Here is a 21112-nt window from a genome sequence, read left to right as displayed (position 1 = left end):
TCTGATGTATCATGGGTGTCAGCCGATCTGCATTCAAGGCTGAAACCACCAAGTTTCTAATTAGATTTATCTCACATACAAGTCCTTCATGAATGCTGGAGAAATTTGACATTGGCATGAAATGCTAGATAATGGTTTTAAAAATACACAAGGAATCATTCCTCATTGTTTTCAGGAATGTAATATTTGGAGATGGGAATGAATGTTATATTGAAGCTCATGAATTTCCTCAATCGTTCATAATGCAAATGATATATTGTATGTTTATGATGGATAGTGGTACAGATTGTAGTATTGTCAGTCTGATTGTCTGTTTGATTGTGACCAGGATGCTGGCTACAGTGGGAGCAGACTTTGACTTGAGAACTCTGAGGGCAGTACGGGTCCTGAGGCCACTGAAACTGGTGTCTGGAATCCCTAGTAAGTACAATGACTTTGGAATCACTGGAAAAAGGAGAAACAATATTATGTTTGGATATGTACATTTTTGAAGTTTGCCATTTAAGCGTTAAAACATGTATTTATATATTTAATTTTTGTTCATGTCATCTTATGTCATTCTGATAACCAGTAATGTTAAATGAAGGAACTTAAAGGGCCATTTGGGGTCTCTCCTGTGATGCGTGTTAAAACTACAACATGAGAGTGTTGTGCACTCTCTCTCAGGTCTTCAGGTAGTTCTAAAGTCCATCATGAAAGCCATGGTGCCTCTGCTGCAGATTGGCATGCTGCTCTTCTTCGCTATACTCATGTTTGCCATCATCGGCCTGGACTTTTACATGGGCAAGTTCCACCGGACCTGCTTCAGGACTGATACAGGTATGCACAATGCACATCGCTATGAAATCTTAGTCACCTGTGTTTTGTGTAACTGCTATAACTTGCATATGTAGAGTTGATATAAATGATGTACTGAGCTACAGCCTATAGTTCTGGGAGCTACTGTAAGCATGTTCGTCTGTGTTTGCATGTTTGCGCACAGAACTTACCTTGTTGTGTTTGTGTGTGTCTCAGGTGAGCAGGCAGCAGAGTTCCCCTGTGGTTTGGAGGCTCCAGCGAGGACCTGTGAAAATGGAACTGTGTGTCAGGAATACTGGATCGGCCCCAACTACGGCATCACCAACTTTGACAACATCCTCTTTGCTATTCTGACCGTCTTCCAGTGCATCACCATGGAGGGATGGGTGGACATCCTCTATAACGTGAGTTCACCCTACTGTACATTTTACTGTGATATAACAAAAGTTGACCTATTCTATTGGTCAACTTGTCCTTCTGTACGAGAAATAAATATTCCCAAACATAGTCTGGGACAGTTGTGGGATTCGATAAATATCAAATTAATACAACTGCTGGTGCAACAGCCTCATATTGTTGATAAACTATTAGGCTATTTCTTCACATTACAAGTGCAGCAATGCTCACACGGCAGTAAACTATAAGCGCAAATGTTAAAAAATGCAATCAGAGGGAAAATGCTAATTGCAAAAATGACCTCAAATGCGATTATGCATGTAATGGTTTATTATAAAGGTATATTTTTATGGTGAAAACTATCTTCCCCAATTTTGAAACTCACGTGCTGCCTATGTATGCCAGTTAGGCTCTACACATAATTTTGTCTTTACATATACTAAATAATATGTGTGAAATGAGTTTTGATTTAGAATGGACAATTATCATGCACCTGTCTCAGAGCAGGGGAGGGAAAAACATGTCATCTATGCACTTTAATAGCAAACGTTCATGCCAGCCAGGTAGCCTGTACTCCTGTTGTAAAGCGAAGTAATGTGCTTAATATTAGGAAAGTTGAGAAATAAATATAGTAGGCCTGGCCTATAGAATGCTGATGGGATCCTCCTCTTTTAAAAAAACTGTTTTCCAATGCAATTGCATAGCCTATAGAAATGTTGCGCACCATGAGCTCATGTGCTCTCATGAAGTTTTTGATTTGATCCCTTTTCCATGTTATTCACTATAGAATGCAATGGACCTTTTTTGTGGAAACGTTTGGAGCGGGGAAAAAACTTGTGAGAAGATCTTGAATAGTGACATGTAAACTGGTTGTTGTGTGCATGGAGGGTTGTCCCAGGTTGGTAGTACAGTCCCAGTGCACCCTGGAGGCATTATTAGACAGAGACGGAGTCTGCTGGATGTGGAAGGCTGAGTCACAGGGCCGATTCATGTTAGAGACAGACTCAAGGTTTACTCCTGGTCTTCAACAAATCCCAGCCTGTGACATTTGCATAAGAGTCACATTTAGATAATGAAAAAGGATATGATTGTGTAACAGTGTGAAATGTTTAATAGCTTGAGTGAGAAGACAGTGTGCTTATTCTCTGCAACCTGTGGAGCCTTTCCTAGGAATGGGATTGGATTACTCAATAGCTGTTTTGCTGCTGAAAGCTGTAAAGTTGGGACAGGGAGATGGTGTCAATCTACTATTTTGCAATGAGACATTCTGTGGGTGTTTTTAGGATACTGTTGCGTTCAGAATTGATTCATTTATACACCACTCTCAGCATTTGTCTCTTGGTAGGATTTTCTACAGCATTTTTAAACAATACTTGCTGAGCTCCAATACTTGACAGTAAATGATCATTAGCTGATAGGAGCATGTTGTTAGAATACAGTAGTCTCTGTGTTAAACCATGCACATCCATGCACCCCGTGGTCTATATCAGTGGTTCCCAAACCTTTCCACTCAGCCTGCGTGTCACGTTTGTTTGTATTTGCCATAGGGTGGAGAGAAACTGTTGCAGTTTTAATATACACATTTAGTCAAGTGTTATGTGTGTTCATGTGATATCTGAGTCAAACATTACAACAAAATCAATGGGTTAAAAAAACTAGCTAAAAATTATTAGCTGACATGGGCTAGTTGATCTGGACATTTCTGACAGGTTATGAATAGCTCTCAAAGGTCTGCAATGACTGACATGACAAGAGGAACTGCTGATGCACTACCAACTTTCAAAATGGCTCCTTGTGCACATTACTATTAAAACTTTCAAGAGTAAGTTGAAAGCTTGACTGAGTGGAGGGGGTTCTCCACACCCCCCCTTCCGACCCTACAATTTTGGAACCACTGGTCTATATTAAGGAGGCTCCTTCAGAAACAACCAGGGATGGACACATGTGGTGTCTCATTCCCAGCTTCATGCCTGCTCTACTGCCCCGCCTGATGGGGAGCAGCATATGCCAGTCTTCTGGCGCCCGCCACTTCACTCTGCTACGCCTCTCTCTTCCCTGGTGCTTAGCAACACAGTGCCATTCTGCTGCCCCGACACTGGCAGAGGGAGGAGTCTTCCAGCTGAGGAGGGATCTATATCTTTGCAGCTCTCTCTCCCTGAAATAGAGGGAGGGGAGACATGCTCACAATGCTGAGAGGGACCAACTATGTGACTTCATGATGGTTTATCTGAAATTACATTCCTCTGTCAGCTGTTACTCCAATTCACTTGAAGTGTCCTACTGAAGTTGATCCACTCTTTATTGACTGCTTATCAAGTTTGCTGAATAGATCTGATCCTTGGTTCACTCCGTAATAGTACACATTACCATCTCTGCGTTCAATATTGTGGGGCATATATTCCCCCTTTTCTCCATCAGCATTAGACACTGGCTGTGTCTGAATAGCCATACTTAAACTGCATACTATGTACTCATCGTCGCATACACGGCCGGAACGCAGTAGCGGATCCTGACTGGCTGAGTAGGTGGGGAGGGCAGAGTGCGGGTGGATTTTTCCATATTCACCAGACATGCATGGCATTAACCAGACTGATAATAGCTCATTTCCAATTATATTAATTTAGCTATTATTTTAATTATTATTTAATTATTAATTTAACTCTGAATAGAATAGGAAGGGAGTTGTAAGCTTATTCGGGCTGGTTATAGGCAGACTATCACATTAAACCTATACCGTAGCCATCTACTGTATCCTAGATGGGCTATATGTGACTGAAGACAGAAACAGATAACAAATATTTATCAGTGAAACCAAAGTGCTGTAACACATATTAATTCAATCAAATAGCCTAGTACAGACACCAAAATGTTACAAATGTTCAAACCAAACGGCTATTGTACGGAAAAACGTGGACAGTCGTGTGCATGGCCAAGTCAGCCCCACTGGACAGCAACATAATAAACTAAAGCATTGATCATTGGGAAAGAGATCAGAATGACTGCTAAGGCTTGATCCATAAATTGAATAGGTAGTCTAGCCTACAAAACTCAAACAATCTATATGTTCAAATCAAAAGGCCTAAATAAAATGACATCATTAAAGCAGCCACATCCTGAGTCCTCAGTGCCGATACATTCAGAAATAAAAAAAGATGGTAAAGTATTTAGTTTAAAAGACTTCTGTCTTCTGTTTTCAGAAGCTTCGCTATTCGACATCTTCCCAATTTAAGTAGCCTAGTTTTGTTGTTTTTCTACTTGAAAAGAACTAGGGCCGATCACTTGCAGCTCATCTCTTCCAATGCATTGTGGAAAAGTGTGCATCGAATTCTACTTGATGAAGTGGCAAAATTAGTATAAAATTCACATACTCTCAAACATTCATGCTTGATTGCATTGTTTCCCGCTATTCGTTGATTTTGGTAGCACATTCCCATATCTAATTGATCAGCCGTTGTCAAAGCCAAAATGAGAATGGCATCCTGGCATTTAAAGTACACTCGATTTTCAAAATGTTGCAAATGTATTTTTTTGCATACTCAAACGGTCTACAATTTAGGATTCAAGTATGGGTATTCGGACACGGAGAGTGTCACAATTAGCATGATTAATAATCACATTGAATGACTGTCTTTTAATCCAGAATTAGCCTTTGAGCACGGGAGGGAGGGCATGCTGAGATGATCGTATTCATCATAAGGCTGTTTGTTCTGCTCGGTCTCTGCCTGGTCTAACTGATAGCCTGGTAATGTGGCCTCAGGTTCGGGAGGTCTGCTCAAATACGACGGCTGGTGTTTCTGATTGAGGTGTGGGGCAGAGAGACAGCCCTCGCTGGCACATCTAGTTTTCTGTCTGTCGTTAGGGACCTGTGTTCTCTTCATCAGCTCTGTCATCTATCAGCCCTGATAACTGCACCTAATGTACTGTATGTCTCAGTCTCAGATAGTACACTCAGATGGCATGGGAGAGAACACTCATATTGGATGTTCGATCCACAGAAATAAATAGTATTATATTGTATCTCTATGGTTCGATCTCTCTGTCATCTTGGGATAGTTATATTCCTTTAAAGTTGTGTCCATCAGTATTGTTGTTTCAATCATCCAATCCCAATGAGTGCTAATCATATGGATGTTTACAGCTAACATAAATTAGAAGCTACTGACACTGTGGTATTCATGTTCCCTTCTCTTTCTATTAAATCTCCCCCTTCCCCACAATCCTTTGCTCCTCTGGTGAGAAATATCCTTCCTCTGGTGAGAAATATCCTTCTCTTAATGCACTAGCGGTATGAGCAGAAATGAAATGGTGTGTTTTCTATGTAGTAAATAGTTGTAAAAGGTCCCTGATTCAATAGCAGTAGCACAGTGCTGTTTTGGCCCTAACAAAGGGCAGTGCAGAGAGAGTGAGAGAGAGAGAGCCTATGCTGTGTTCACTGGCCTGGCTCCCTTTCAGATTAACACACTCCAGTCTGATGTAATGTGATACCATGCTATTGCCTGCTCCTTTCTCCCTAATGGGGGAGACTGGGGCGATGTGTGTGCAATCCCAGAAATGTCCAGGGGGACAGGATAATGTTTTAGTGTAGCTTTTCTCAGCAAAGCCTCATAGAGGCATAGTGAGGCTTGTAGGACAAAATACAAATCAAATCAAATCAAATCAAATTTTATTTGTCACATACACATGGTTAGCAGATGTTAATGCGAGTGTAGCGAAATGCTTGTGCTTCTAGTTCCGACAATGCAGTAATAACCAACAAGTAATCTAACTAACAATTCCAAAACTACTGTCTTATACACAGTGTAAGGGGATAAAGAATATGTACATAAGGATATATGAATGAGTGATGGTACAGAGCAGCATAGGCAAGATACAGTAGATGGTATCGAGTACAGTATATACATATGAGATGAGTATGTAAACAAAGTGGCATAGTTAAAGTGGCTAGTGATACATGTATTACATAAGGATGCAGTCGATGATATAGAGTACAGTATATACGTATGCATATAAGATGAATAATGTAGGGTAAGTAACATTATATAAGGAAGCATTGTTTAAAGTGGCTAGTGATATATTTACATCATTTCCCATCAATTCCCATTATTAAAGTGGCTGGAGTTGAGTCAGTGTCAGTGTCAGTGTGTTGGCAGCAGCCACTCAATGTTAGTGGTGGCTGTTTAACAGTCTGATGGCCTTGAGATAGAAGCTGTTTTTCAGTCTCTCGGTCCCAGCTTTGATGCACCTGTACTGACCTCGCCTTCTGGATGATAGCGGGGTGAACAGGCAGTGGCTCGGGTGGTTGATGTCCTTGATGATCTTTATGGCCTTCCTGTAACATCGGGTGGTGTAGGTGTCCTGGAGGGCAGGTAGTTTGCCCCGGTGATGCGTTGTGCAGACCTCACTACCCTCTGGAGAGCCTTACGGTCGAGGGCGGAGCAGTTGCCGTACCAGGCGGTGATACAGCCCGCCAGGATGCTCTCGATTGTGCATCTGTAGAAGTTTGTGAGTGCTTTTGGTGACAAGCCAAATTTCTTCAGCCTCCTGAGGTTGAAGAGGCGCTGCTGCGCCTTCTTCACGATGCTGTCTGTGTGAGTGGACCAATTCAGTTTGTCTGTGATGTGTATGCCGAGGAACTTAAAACTTGCTACCCTCTCCACTACTGTTCCATCGATGTGGATAGGGGGGTGTTCCCTCTGCTGTTTCCTGAAGTCCACAATTATCTACTTAGTTTTGTTGACGTTGAGTGTGAGGTTATTTTCCTGACACCACACTCCGAGGGCCCTCACCTCCTCCCTGTAGGCCGTCTCGTCGTTGTTGGTAATCAAGCCTACCACTGTTGTGTCGTCTGCAAACTTGATGATTGAGTTGGAGGCGTGCATGGCCACGCAGTCGTGGGTGAACAGGGAGTACAGGAGAGGGCTCAGAACGCACCCTTGTGGGGCCCCAGTGTTGAGGATCAGCGGGGAGGAGATGTTGTTGCCTACCCTCACCACCTGGGGTGGCCCGTCAGGAAGTCCAGTACCCAGTTGCACAGGGCGGGGTCGAGACCCAGGGTCTCGAGCTTGATGACGAGCTTGGAGGGTACTATGGTGTTGAATGCCGAGCTGTAGTCGATGAACAGCATTCTCACATAGGTATTCCTCTTGTCCAGATGGGTTAGGGCAGTGTGCAGTGTGGTTGAGATTGCATCGTCTGTGGACCTATTTGGGCGGTAAGCAAATTGGAGTGGGTCTAGGGTGTCAGGTAGGGTGGAGGTGATATGGTCCTTGACTAGTCTCTCAAAGCACTTCATGATGACGGAAGTGAGTGCTACGGGGCGGTAGTCGTTTAGCTCAGTTACCTTAGCTTTCTTGGGAACAGGAACAATGGTGGCCCTCTTGAAGCATGTGGGAACAGCAGACTGGTATAGGGATTGATTGAATATGTCCGTAAACACACCGGCCAGCTGGTCTGCGCATACTCTGAGGGCGCGGCTGGGGATGCCGTCTGGGCCTGCAGCCTTGCGAGGGTTAACACGTTTAAATGTCTTACTCACCTCGGCTGCAGTGAAGGAGAGACCGCATGTTTTCGTTGCAGGCCGTGTCAGTGGCACTGTATTGTCCTCAAAGCGGGCAAAAAGTTATTTAGTCTGCCTGGGAGCAAGACATCATGGTCCGTGACTGGGCTGGATTTCTTCCTGTAGTCCGTGATTGACTGTAGACCCTGCCACATGCCTCTTGTGTCTGAGCCGTTGAATTGAGATTCTACTTTGTCTCTGTACTGACGCTTAGCTTGTTTGATAGCCTTGCGGAGGGAATAGCTGCACTGTTTGTATTCAGTCATGTTACCAGACACCTTGCCCTGATTAAAAGCAGTGGTTCGCGCTTTCAGTTTCACGCGAATGCTGCCATCAATCCACGGTTTCTGGTTAGGGAATGTTTTAATCGTTGCTATGGGAACGACATCTTCAACGCACGTTCTAATGAACTCGCACACCGAATCAGCGTATTCGTCAATATTGTTATCTGACGCAATACGAAACATATCCCAGTCCACGTGATGGAAGCACCTCACATGCTCAACATGTGAAAAACGGGTAAAAAATTAATTCCATCCATTGTATATTTTCCTGGTTTTGCTTCTGTGAGGTCCAGTGCAAGGTCAGGGAAAGGTCAGATGACAACTTGACCCGGAAGAGAGGGCCCTGGCCTCCATGTGACTCAGACATGGATTCCAAACCACCTGTAAAAAGCGGGCACTCTTCCAGTTCTTCTGATGGAATCCTGGCAACAGATAACACCATGTTTACAATGCAGACGTAGTGAGGGGAGGAGGGGAGGAGGCTGCATGAGCAGAGAGGATAGATGCACTCTGTTTAGATCTGTCTGTCACAAGATTTGTCCTCTCTAAATTATGGAAGCTCATTCCTGCCTCCAAAAAAATAAACATCTGACCGAGTTTGAGATAGTAAGCTATAATTATGAGATAGTAAGTCATTATTATGAAATAGTAAGCTATAATTATGAGATAGTAAGTCATTATTATGAGATAGTAAGCTATAATTATGAGATAGTAAGTCATTATTATGAGAGAGTAAGTCATTATTATGAGAGAGTAAGCTATAATTATGAGATAGTAAGTCATTATTATGAGACAGCAAGTCATAATTATGAGATAGTAAGTCATAGTTATGAGATTCTATGTCACAATAATGAGATACTAAGTGATAATTATGAGATAGTACGTCATTACACACAGAAATGCAGACAAGGCCCTCCCTCACCCTCCCTTTGACAAATCAGACCATAACTCTATCCTCCTGTTTCCTGCTTACAAGCAAAAACTCAAACAGAAAGTACCAGTGACACGATCAATACGGAAGTGGTACAATGAAGCAGATGCTAAGCTACAAACTGTTTCGCTAGCACAGACTGGAATATGCTTTGGGATTCATCCACCAACATTGAGGAGTGTACCACATCACTCACCGGATTCATTAATAAGTGCATCAATGATGTTGTCCCCTCAGCAGAGCATGTGAGCGGAGTTGAGCTGTTGAAAATCCCGCTCATCACTCATGGTAGCGGTGCTTGTGCACCATATGCTTTCCTCCTGCTCCACTAAAAACCACTCTGCGCTCTATTCATTAAAATCACAATTTAACCAACACCATCTATTTTTGTGATACCTGGACCTACCAATTGGTTTTTAAGTATTGAAACCAAACCATATGGATTTGAATGAAAAGTATTTGAATAAACATGAAAAGGTGAATGTAAGAAGTGACCATCATTTCAAAGAGGCTACATGTCATATTAAACAGCATATAAACACACTAAATAGGTCAGGAACCAGACACGGTGTAACGGCTGATTTCTTCCTCTTCCTCTGAAGACGTGTAGCAAGGATCGGACCAAGATGCGGCGTGGTAAGTGTCCATGGTTGTATATTTAAAAACATAAACTGAACACTATGAATACAAAATCAATAAACGTGAACAAACCGAAACAGTACCGTGTGGCGACAAACACAGACACGGAAACAAACACCCACAAACAAACAGTGAAACCCAGGCTACCTAAGTATGATTCTCAATCAGAGAGAACTAACGACACCTGCCTCTGATTGAGAACCATACTAGGCCGAAACATAGAAATCCCAAAATCATAGAAAAACAAACAGACTGCCCACCCCAACTCACACCCTGACCATACTAAATAACGACAAAACAAAGGAAATAAAGGTCAGAACGTGACACACGGAATGTTAAAAATGTGTATTTAGACCATATTATTTAAATTATTTCAAGGGTATAGCTACAAAGAAATACATTGTGAATATATTGTGAAGACATAAAGCCCTCAGCATTTAAATACAAATTAAATGAAAAATGACATCATTTTTATTATCATTTTTAGAAACACCAGTCTGTGGCTTCAGGCTCATGCGATGGTGCATGGAGAGCTGGCCAGCAGCAGAGAATATCCTCTCCACACTTGCAGAGCCACTGAGGATGCTTAACACCCTTTTGACCACTCTTGCCAGGCTGGGCAGAGATGCAGAGTTGTTTTTTATATTTTTCTGTAGGTAGGCCTTAAGGTTTTTAGACAAAATAACCCAATCAAAATGGAAAGCTCCTTGAACATGGTAAAATGCCAGGCCTATTGGGCCAAAATCAATTATGGCCTATAGTATAGATAATAGAAAGGAAATGAACAAAATGTTTAAGAGATCTGATGTTTAGTTTATAAATACTACAATGACACACTTAGTTATCTACCCACCTCCTTCCTTTCTTTTAGCATGTGCGCATAGCATGCTTTTCGGATATGTGTCTATTCAGATTCCACAATGATTCTTTAATTGCGGACACTAAATCCCAGCACTCCCTCACCTTGGTTTAACACCTGTGTTATCAATTGTTTTATGAAAATATTTTGCAAACTCCATGACAGTAGCTAAAGCAAGGGGCTATAGCAGCACGCAATTAGACTAAAAATGCATGCTGGGGCAGGCATTCCCTGAGCTCGTGAAGTGAGTGCTACTGGAGCGCTACTGAAGTGAAATTGGAGCGGGCGAGAAGGACGACCTCCAGCCTTTGGGAATCTCGCTCCCGCTCCAAGCAAATTGGGCAAGCTACGCTCTTCGCTCTGCTCTGCTCACGTGCTCTGCCCCACAGTGACCGTACGTACATAGCTCAACCAGAAGCCTTGAATTACAGGCAACATCCGCACTGAGTTGAAGGCGAGATATGCCGCTTTTAAGGACAGTAATCCAAACGCTTATAAGAAATCCTGCTAATCCTATTATGCCAACTCTGGTGGAGTCTGAGTGTCTCAGCGACGCGAGCCTACCAGATGAGCTAAATGTCTTCTATGCTCGCTTCGAGGCAAGCAACCCTGAACCATGTATGAGAGCACCAGCTGTTCCGGATGACTGTGTGATCTCATGCTCCATAGCCAATTTGAGTAAGACCTTTAAACAGGTTAACACTTAAACAGGTTAACACTGGTTACATGTTCTCCATACCTGTGGGTGTACTCCACCTCAATCTTCGTATGATCCATCTGCTGCTTTTCAGTAATAATTTGTCTTACTTTCTCTACACTCGGCCCAGTTCTCATGTGAAGACTCTGCTATGCCATCCACAACAATGTTATTTCTACTGGATTGTCCTTCTAGATCATGCTGTCAAACTCATTCCATGGAGGGCTTAGTGTCTGCAGGATTATGTTTTTTCCTTTTAATAAAGACCTAGACAACAAGGTGAGGGGAGTTCTTTACTGATTAGTGACCTTAATTCAGTCAAGGGAGGAGCGAAAACCCACAGATATTTCTCCCTCCGTGGAAGGAGTTTGACAACTGTGTTCTAGATAGTCTGTTTTCCCAGTCATTGTTAATAACCAATCACAGTAAGTGCTGATGTCATCTCAAGAGGACTTACAGTTTGATGTCATCTTGCTGCAAGTCTCTTTCAGGACATCCACCTCTCCCTGGGAGAACTGAAAATGGTCCTGGATCTCTCTGGTCAGATTGTCTATTCTTTTGTTAGTTGAGTCCAGCACTATTTGGATAAAGCTTTTGAAGCTTTTTTCCTGTTGTTGTAACAATTGCTTGTAGAACCCTTTTAGTTTGTTTAAAATATATTTCACCTGTGATAGAGAAACACTGTCCTCTCCATTACTCCCACCTTTGACTTTACATGCTATGGTAGCAACGCTGGTACTCCACACAGTTCCAGATATGGCAAGACATAGGACAGACTTAAACAGCAACTAACATCAGAGATTCAGACAGCCACAAGCCTGGGATAATTCACGGCCCCAGCCACAAGGGCTAACCGCGTCGCAGGCTGTGTTAAAGCTGTCAAGGAAACCTTGCTAGCTTGCTAGCTAGTTATCAGCTAGGTTAGCTGCTACCTGGACAGATAAAGTGGTTCCACTAACTGAGGCTAACTGCGTCACGGAATCCAAATTCAGATTTTCCTGATGTTTGCCCAGTTTTTACAACACTCAATGTATTTTATGCCACACTCTGAATGACCACTGTCCTCAATGTTGTGATGGGTTAGGCTTGAAAATGTAAACTCCCCTGGATTGATGGCTGCCCTTTTAGGTGAAGCTCATTGAGGTTTATGGGGTTGCTTGTGTAATCCCTCTCTTCTTTAAGCCAAGGTTCAAATCTCTGTTTATCTGTCACCAGCTAAGAGCATATTATAAGTGATGGTCTACCAAGTAGCTTAGTCTCTAGTATTATGTCATTATATAGTAACTTTATGTGTGTACCTTTAGTTAGCTGCATATATGGACCTGTTGGGAGGATGTTGGTTGTAAACTGTTGAGTCTGTGGAAATAGAAGGTCAGTCAGTATGCTGTGCAGTTGTGTCACCCACCCAGCCTGCTGCTCCTTGCTTTGTTTGTCTGATTGCTGTATTGATTAATCACTCGTGAAATGTTTCAGGGAACAGAGATGGATGATGACTTCATGCAATGGAGAGAGCCACACCTGTCTGTGTTGGTTAGCTAGCTACATCACTGATGCAGCAGCAATACAAGGAGAGAGCCCAGTCTGTCTGGGTGGGTTAGCTAGCTACATCACTGGTGCAGCAGCAATACAAGGAGAGAGCCCAGTCTGTCTGGGTGGGTTAGCTAGCTACATCACTGGTGCAGCAGCAATACAAGGAGAGAGCCCAGTCTGTCTGGGTGGGTTAGCTAGCTACATCACTGGTGCAACAGGAATACAAGGAGAGAGCCCAGTCTGTCTGGGTGGGTTAGCTAGCTACATCACTGGTGCAACAGGAATACAAGGAGAGAGCCCAGTCTGTCTGGGTGGGTTAGCTAGCTACATCACTGGTGCAACAGCAATACAAGGAGAGAGCCCAGTCTGGGTGGGTTAGCTAGCTACTTCACTGGTGCAGCAGCAAAACAAAGAGAGAGCCCAGTCTGTCTGGGTGGGTTAGCTAGCTACTTCACTGGTGCAGCAGCAAAACAAAGAGAGAGCCCAGTCTGTCTGGGTGGGTTAGCTAGCTACTTCACTGGTGCAGCAGCAAAACAAAGAGAGAGCCCAGTCTGTCTGGGTGGGTTAGCTAGCTACTTCACTGGTGCAGCAGCAAAACAAAGAGAGAGCCCAGTCTGTCTGGGTGGGTTAGCTAGCTACTTCACTGGTGCAGCAGCAAAACAAAGAGAGAGCCCAGTCTGTCTGGGTGGGTTAGCTAGCTACTTCACTGGTGCAGCAGCAAAACAAAGAGAGAGCCAGTCTGTCTGGGTGGGTTAGCTAGCTACTTCACTGGTGCAGCAGCAAAACAAAGAGAGAGCCCAGTCTGTCTGGGTGGGTTAGCTAGCTACTTCACTGGTGCAGCAGCAAAACAAAGAGAGAGCCCAGTCTGTCTGGGTGGGTTAGCTAGCTACTTCACTGGTGCAGCAGCAAAACAAAGAGAGAGCCCAGTCTGTCTGGGTGGGTTAGCTAGCTACTTCACTGGTGCAGCAGCAAAACAAAGAGAGAACACAGTCTGTCTGGGTGGGTTAGCTAGCTACTTCACTGGTGCAGCAGCAAAACAAAGAGAGAACCCAGTCTGTCTGGGTGGGTTAGCTAGCTACTTCACTGGTGCAGCAGCAAAACAAAGAGAGAGCCCAGTCTGTCTGGGTGGGTTAGCTAGCTACTTCACTGGTGCAGCAGCAAAACAAAGAGAGAACACAGTCTGTCTGGGTGGGTTAGCTAGCTACTTCACTGGTGCAGCAGCAAAACAAAGAGAGAACACAGTCTGTCTGGGTGGGTTAGCTAGCTACTTCACTGGTGCAGCAGCAAAACAAAGAGAGAACACAGTCTGTCTGGGTGGGTTAGCTAGCTACTTCACTGGTGCAGCAGCAAAACAAAGAGAGAACACAGTCTGTCTGGGTGGGTTAGCTAGCTACTTCACTGGTGCAGCAGCAAAACAAAGAGAGAGCACAGTCTGTCTGGGTGGGTTAGCTAGCTACTTCACTGGTGCAGCAGCAATTTTTTTTAATTTTACCTTTAATCAGGCAAGTCAGTGAAGAACAAATTCTTATTTTCAATGACGGCCTAGGAACAGTGGCTTGTTCAGGGGCAGAACGACAGATGTTTACCTTGTCTGCTCGGGGATTCTATCTTGCAACCTTTCGGTTACTAGTCCAACGCTTTAACCACTAGGTTTCCTGCCACCCCAGTACAATAAAGAGTAAAGGAAAGGCATATGCTCTCTTCAACAGACATAAAACAGCACACTCTGAGACTGCATGCAATGCTTGGAAAGGAAAATGAATGCAACTTGGCTACATTGATGTCCATGGTTCTGAAATTCTAAATTACCCAATGCAACAGAGAGAGACTGGTGTGTTAGTTAATTCATTGGTGCAGCAGCAGCCTGTAACAAAAGAAAGAGGGAGTGTTACGCACGCCTCTATGAAGATGTTTGGGATGCTCAGGAGCGGCGTGTACAACAGCATGTTCCAATTCTCTAAAAGTGTGTTCCAACTTTGCACAGCCATTGAAGAGGAGTGGGACAACATTCCACAGGCCACAATCAACAGCTTGATCAACTCTATGTGAAGGAGATGTGTCGCTCTGCATGAGGCAAATGGTGGTCACACCAGATACTGACTGGTTTTCTGATTCAAGGCCTTATGATTAGGTTAGGGCCTAATGAATTAATAAAAATGTATTCCTTACATGAACTGTAACTCTGTAAAATCTTGTTGCATGTTTCATTTATGTTTTTGTTCAGTATAAAATATGGTTAAAGTAGGCATGAATTTCCTTTCTTTTTTGACATCAGACCCGTCTAATTCTCACTTGATACACAGTTTTTGTGTTTAATAGGCTATATTACACATTCTGTTAACATCTGACTCAAGAGTGATTTGTTGTTGCAATTTGTAGTCTATAACATTTCAGATTTAGATACATTTTCACGAGGTAGTTTGGATGTAGTGAACTACTTTTCCAAAGTATCTTTAGTTAATTAAACAATATGTTTCTTAAGGCTAGCTTTAGTGTCGCTTAACTTCTACCAGTGTGAAGTAATTGGTAGCTTGGTAAACTGTATTTTCAGAGTAGCTTTCACAACACTGCTGAAATGTAAGTCACAACTTCCACATCAATGCACGTATACATTGAAATGAATTACAGTGAAATGAAAATGATTCATCCTCTGTATCTGCTCTTGGAGTCCCTCCTGAATGCTGGTACGGGCCGTTCCTTGCCTGTAGCCTGTATTAGAGAGAGACAGAGTACTCAGGCTGTATGAGATAACATTCCCATCCTGTCCAGGCCAGGCCATGCTGTGCTGCTCTTCTGCTCTCTCCCTGGGGGGCCTGATGAAGAAGAATGGGGAGGGGGGGAAGCAATGCAAGCATTTGCTGCAGGAGACCAGAGGATAATGGGAAACAAATGGTCCTCTCTTCCAGCCTGCCTGCCAGACTCTAGCTTTGCTCTCTCCCACTTAATCATGTTATCCTGAACAAGAACGTTGGGTCAATATGCCTCCGCTCTTCTCCATGGGCTAGAGCCCTTCCTTTCTCCGCACTCCAATTCAACAGCCCAAATGGACTGCTGCTACCACATCGATAATTGTATATAGAGATGAGATATTATCACAAGTGTGGTTCGATGCAGTCTTTCTTGTGGTTGGATTTCTATGTCCTATGAGATTAGTGTGGAAGTGTGTAAAATGTCGGTCTCTGTCTGGTGTGCTACAGTACAGTAGCAGGCTGTGTACATGGCTGCCTTACTGCCCCCGCCCTGACTTCTCATTTGGTGTGCTTAGCATGTTATACTCTCGTCAGGCATGTCCACATTAACCCAGCACAAATTTCCTCTGTCCTCATTCAGTCAGTGGCAGTACATTCGTAGGAGTTCAGTACATACAGTACTGTACAGCCTGATCTGGGGATGTTTGATTCAGTTTTGAACAACTGAAAAGCCTTTATATACAGTACCTTCAGAAAGTATTCATACCCTTTGAGATATTCCACATTTTGTTGTGTTACAGCATGAATTCAAAAAAAGATTTATGTTCCACCAGGACAATGACCCCAAGCATACAGCCAAAGCAACGCTGGAATGGCATCAGAACAAGAATGTGAAAGTCCTTGAGTGGCCCAGCCAAAGCCCAGATTTGAATCCCATCAACAACAAAAAACGTTATTTATATTTTTCAAACAATATAAACATATACAGACAAAAGACGACACACAGACACACTCAAACATCAACGACATCACACCTGCCCAGACCCACATGTTCCCACCACATCTATCCCCAGTGCTTATAAGACTCTAAGCCATATGGCCTCAAATTGTGCTATTCTGTTTCTCTCTGTCCCCCACACCTTTTCAATATTGAAATAATAATGCATTTCATTGTTCTACTCTCTTAACAATGGAGGATCATTTGATTTCCAGTTTAAGTCATTTTCTTTACAAAATGATTGATGACAAAAAGTATGGTCCAACCCATTGGGTATTTCATCGCACCCTCATATACCATGTTTTATAGTATGCAGATAGACAGATTAAAAGTACATTTACATTGTAGAACTTCTGACAACCAACTTTAACTCCACTCATAACTTTTGTACTTCATAGTATTTCTAGAAGGCCTGAATTATTGAGTCATTGTTCATTTGACACTTAAGACATAACTCTATCGTTGTGTTGTAGAATTTATGAATGTTGTCGCTTACATAATAAATTCTGTAAATTAGTTTATACTGGATTAAGTGTAATTTTTAATTTACTGTAATTTCATTAGTTATGTTCCTATTTTTAAGTCTTGGTTCCAATAGTTATATATTTATTGTCGTGTCTTTGGCTATGCCGGATTAAGTGATGTGACATGCTATTCTATAAAATAATTTCTCCGTAATTAATATTACCTGATTGAGCTAATCATGTAAATGTAATTAACTAGAGAGTCGGGCACTATGAAAAAATATTTATAGAGCTGTTATCTTCCGAATAAACTCTTAAAGACCTAGTAATATTTGACATCAATAGCAGTCGATATTAATCGTCATCTTAATTCAGTCTCATCTGAAAGTTGTAAATTCTTGGTTATCTGCACGAACCCTGGCTAACAATTTGAATCAGCAATACAAAATTGGGTTTAATCATTTATTTACTAAATACCTAACTAATCACACAGAATTACACATACACATAATTAAATAATAACTTGATTACAAATTACGTCATAAAGGAAAACGTCCCTAGCGGCGGAACAGATATGACAGCTTGTTACACAAAAGAAAAGGGTCTGGGTTTGAGTGAAAGAGCGGGAAGACTGAGGAACGAAGGGCGAAGCTGTGCTATCGAAAATACAGTATCTTATGCATTCTAAATTACGCCCATTTGGAAAAGGAAAATGCAATAAATATTTACTCTGAGCTGCGCTTCAGTAGGTTGGTGGTAGATGGAAGACCGTGTTGCCAAACCGAGTCCTCTGTCCTTTGAAGAATGTCTCTGGTGGTCAATTGGATAAGTTGTAGTAACGTCGTTGTGTGATAGACGGGATACTCTGTCTGTTCCTTCCTAACCTGCGTTTGCAGCTGCTGTTGCTAACTCAATGGCTGGGAGGTATACATTCTGTAGTGAATAAGAGTTCAAAGTTCATACCATTCGCAACCAAAGCTCACGCTGATGTTGGCTTCATTTTGTAGTTATTATCTGAACCATTCTGACATCGGACCGTCGTCCTACATCCTCGGAACAGGAAGTTACATTGTCTTCAAGGGATTATATAGGAAGGGAGAGGAGGGTGTGATTGAAAGGTTTTATAGCCCATGTCCCTTCACAGGGGCGGGCCACTGATTGAGCAGAGCCCTATCTTATGAAAACCCAAATCTCACATTTTAGAAGCTAAAATCACATTTCAACCCATCACGAATAATTTCATATTCAAACATTTAAATTGAACAACAATTACATGTGAATACCATAACTCTGATGTGTAGACGTTCCACTGTAGAGTTTATCATCTTATCATTGATGAGAATGTCTCAGATGACAACCGAACTGACATCATATTCATTAAGTACCACCGCATATGTTCAATTGTTCGGATTACCAGAATATAGTTAATTTCCCCCCACCTTCTGATGTTCCCAGAATCTCTATGTTAACCAAGGGTTTTGCCAATGTAACATCAGTAGGGTAGAGAGAGGAAAAAGTGGGGAAGAGGTATTTATGACTGTCATAAACCTACCCCCCAGGCCAGCGTCATGACAATATATATATTTTTAAAATGATGTATAAGAACTTGTCAGTTGATTAGGTCCTCTGCAAGGTTTTGTATGTCTTACCTAAACTGGGGGGGGGGGATTTGTTCCAACAGGTCAATGACCCCAAGCATACAGCCAAAGCAACCCTGGCTTCAGAACAAGAATGTGAAAGTCCTTGAGTGGCCAAGCCAAAGCTCACACTTGAATTCCATTGAAATTCTATGGAAAGACCACGATTGCTGTTCACCGACGTGCCTCATCTAATTTAACAGAGCTTGAGAAAATCTGCAAGGAAGAATGGGAGGAACTTCCCCAAATCCAAATGTGCAAAGCTGATAGACATACCCCATAGCAGTCACAGCTGTAATTGCTATTGCCTCAGGGGCGTGAATACTTGTGAAAATCAGATATTTCTATTAATTTTCAATACATTTGCAAACATTTCTTAAAACATGTTTTCACTTTGTCGTTATGGGGTATTGTGTGTTCATGGGTGAGAAAAAAAATGATTTTGAATTCAAGTTGTAACTACAAAATGTGGAATAAGTCAAGGAGTAAGAATACTTTCTGAAGGTACTGTACATATAGAATGTATTTTCTCTCTGTAGAATAGTGTCTTTCCTGCATGTGTTGCTACTGTCAATGTAATTCACAGTGGAGCATGCTTGTCCTACAGTGTCTTCAGAAAGTATTCACACCTTTTGTCTTTTTTCACATTTTGCTGTGTTACAAAATGGGATTCAAATGGAAAAGGGATTGAACCGTCATTTTTGTCAACGATCAACACAAAATACTATTTTGTCAAAAAAGAAGAACAATTCAAAAAAATTATTTAATTTAATGGAAAATAAAACAGTAATATATATCTTGATTTGATAAGTATTCAATCCCCTGAAGCAATGTTAGTATCATCTTTGACAGCGATTACAACTGTGAGTCTTTTTGAGTAAGTCTCACCTGGATTGTACAATATTGGCCCACTCTTTAAAAAATTATTCAAGCTCTGTCAAGTTGGTTGTTCATCATTTCTAGACATCCATTTTTAAGCTTTGCCATAGATTTTCAAACCAATGTACAGTACCAGTCAAAAGTTGTGACACCTACTCCTTCAAGGGTTTTTCTTAATTTTTACAATTTTATACATTGTAGAATTATAGTGAAGACATCAAAACTATGAAATAACACATATGGAATCATGAAGTTACATTTTTTTATTTCACCTTTATTTAACCAGGTAGGCTAGTTGAGAACAAGTTCTCATTTGCAACTGCGACCTGGCCAAGATAAAGCGTAGCAATTCGACACATACAACAACAGAGTTACACATGGAATAAACAAAACAGTCAATAATACAGTAGAACAAAAGAAAACAAAAAAGTCTATATACAGTGAGTGCAAATGAGGTAAGATAAGGGAGTTAAGGCAATAAATAGGCCATGGTGGCGAAGTAATTACAAAATAGCAATTAAACACTGGAATGGTAGATGTGCAGAAGATGAATGTGCAAGTAGAGATACTGGGGTGCAAAGGAGCAAGATAAATAAATAAATACAGTATGGGGATGAGGTAGGTAGATAGATGGGCTGTTTACAGATGGGCTATGTACAGGTGCAGTGATCTGTGAGCTGCTCTGACAGCTGGCGCTTAAAGCTAGTGAGGGAGATATGAGTATCCAGCTTCAGAGATTTTTTGCAGTTCGTTCCAGTCATTGGCAGCAGAGAACTGGAAGGAAAGACGACCAAAGGAGGAATTGGCTTTGGGGGTAACCAGTGAGATATACTTGCTGGAGAGCATGCTACGAGTGGGTGCTGCTATGGTGACCAGTGAGCTGAGATAAGGCGGGGCTTTACCTAGCAGAGACTTGTAAATGACCTGTAGCCAGTGGGTTTGGCGACGAGTATGAAGCGAGGGCCAACCAACGAGAGCGTACAGCTCGCAATTGTGGGTAGTGTATGGGGCTTTGGTGACAAAACGGATGGCACTTTGATAGACTGCATCCAATTTGTTGAGTAGAGTGTTGGTGGCTATTTTATAGATGACATCACTGAAGTCGAGGATCGGTAGGATGGTCAGTTTTACGAGGGTATGTTTGGCAGCATGAGTGAAGGATGCTTTGTTGCGATATAGGAAGCCGAATCTAGATTTAATTTTGGATTGGAGATGCTTAATGTGAGTCTGGAAGGAGAGTTTACAGTCTAACCAGACACCTAGGTATTTGTAGTTGTCCACGTATTCTAAGTCAGAGCCGTCCAGAGTAGTGATGCTGGACGGGCGAGCAGGTGCTGGCAGTGATCGGTTGAATAGCATGCATTTAGTTTTACTTGCATTTAAGAGCAGTTGGAGGCCACGGAAGGAGTGTTGAATGGCATTGAAGCTCGTCTGGAGGTTAGTTAACACAGTGTCCAAAGAGGGGCCAGAAGTATACAGAATGGTGTTGTCTGCATAGAGGTGTATCAGAGAATCACCAGCAGCTTGAGCAACATCATTGATGTATACAGAGAAGAGAGTCGGCCAGAGGATTGAACCCTGTGGCACCCCCATAGAGACTGCCAGAGGTCTGGACAACAGGCCCTGCCGATTTGACACACTGAACTCTGTCTGAGAAGTAGTTGGTGAACCAGCCGAGGCAATCATTTGAGAAACCAAGGCTGTCGATTCTGCCAATAAGATTGTGGTGATTGACAGAGTCGAAAGCCTTGGCCA

At 42.4% G+C, this 21112-nt stretch overlaps 1 protein-coding gene across 1 annotated transcript in view; it reads left to right on the top strand.

Moving 5' to 3' along the window:
• The first annotated feature begins 269 nt into the window (after window positions 1-269).
• LOC112232795 (voltage-dependent N-type calcium channel subunit alpha-1B-like) overlaps window positions 270-21112 on the top strand; it is a 102439-nt gene continuing 81596 nt past the window's right edge. Inside the window, exons 1-3 of the mRNA XM_042321268.1 lie at window positions 270-420; window positions 667-819; window positions 1015-1202. Of these exons, the coding sequence (XP_042177202.1) occupies window positions 270-420; window positions 667-819; window positions 1015-1202 (492 nt within the window). The remainder of the gene's footprint in view (window positions 421-666; window positions 820-1014; window positions 1203-21112) is intronic.

The sequence above is a fragment of the Oncorhynchus tshawytscha genome, linkage group LG04, assembly GCF_018296145.1.
Source record: "Oncorhynchus tshawytscha isolate Ot180627B linkage group LG04, Otsh_v2.0, whole genome shotgun sequence".
Taxonomy (NCBI): domain Eukaryota; kingdom Metazoa; phylum Chordata; class Actinopteri; order Salmoniformes; family Salmonidae; genus Oncorhynchus; species Oncorhynchus tshawytscha.
The sequence above is the reverse complement of the archived record's forward strand: the minus strand, read 5'-3'. Positions and strand labels throughout refer to the sequence as shown.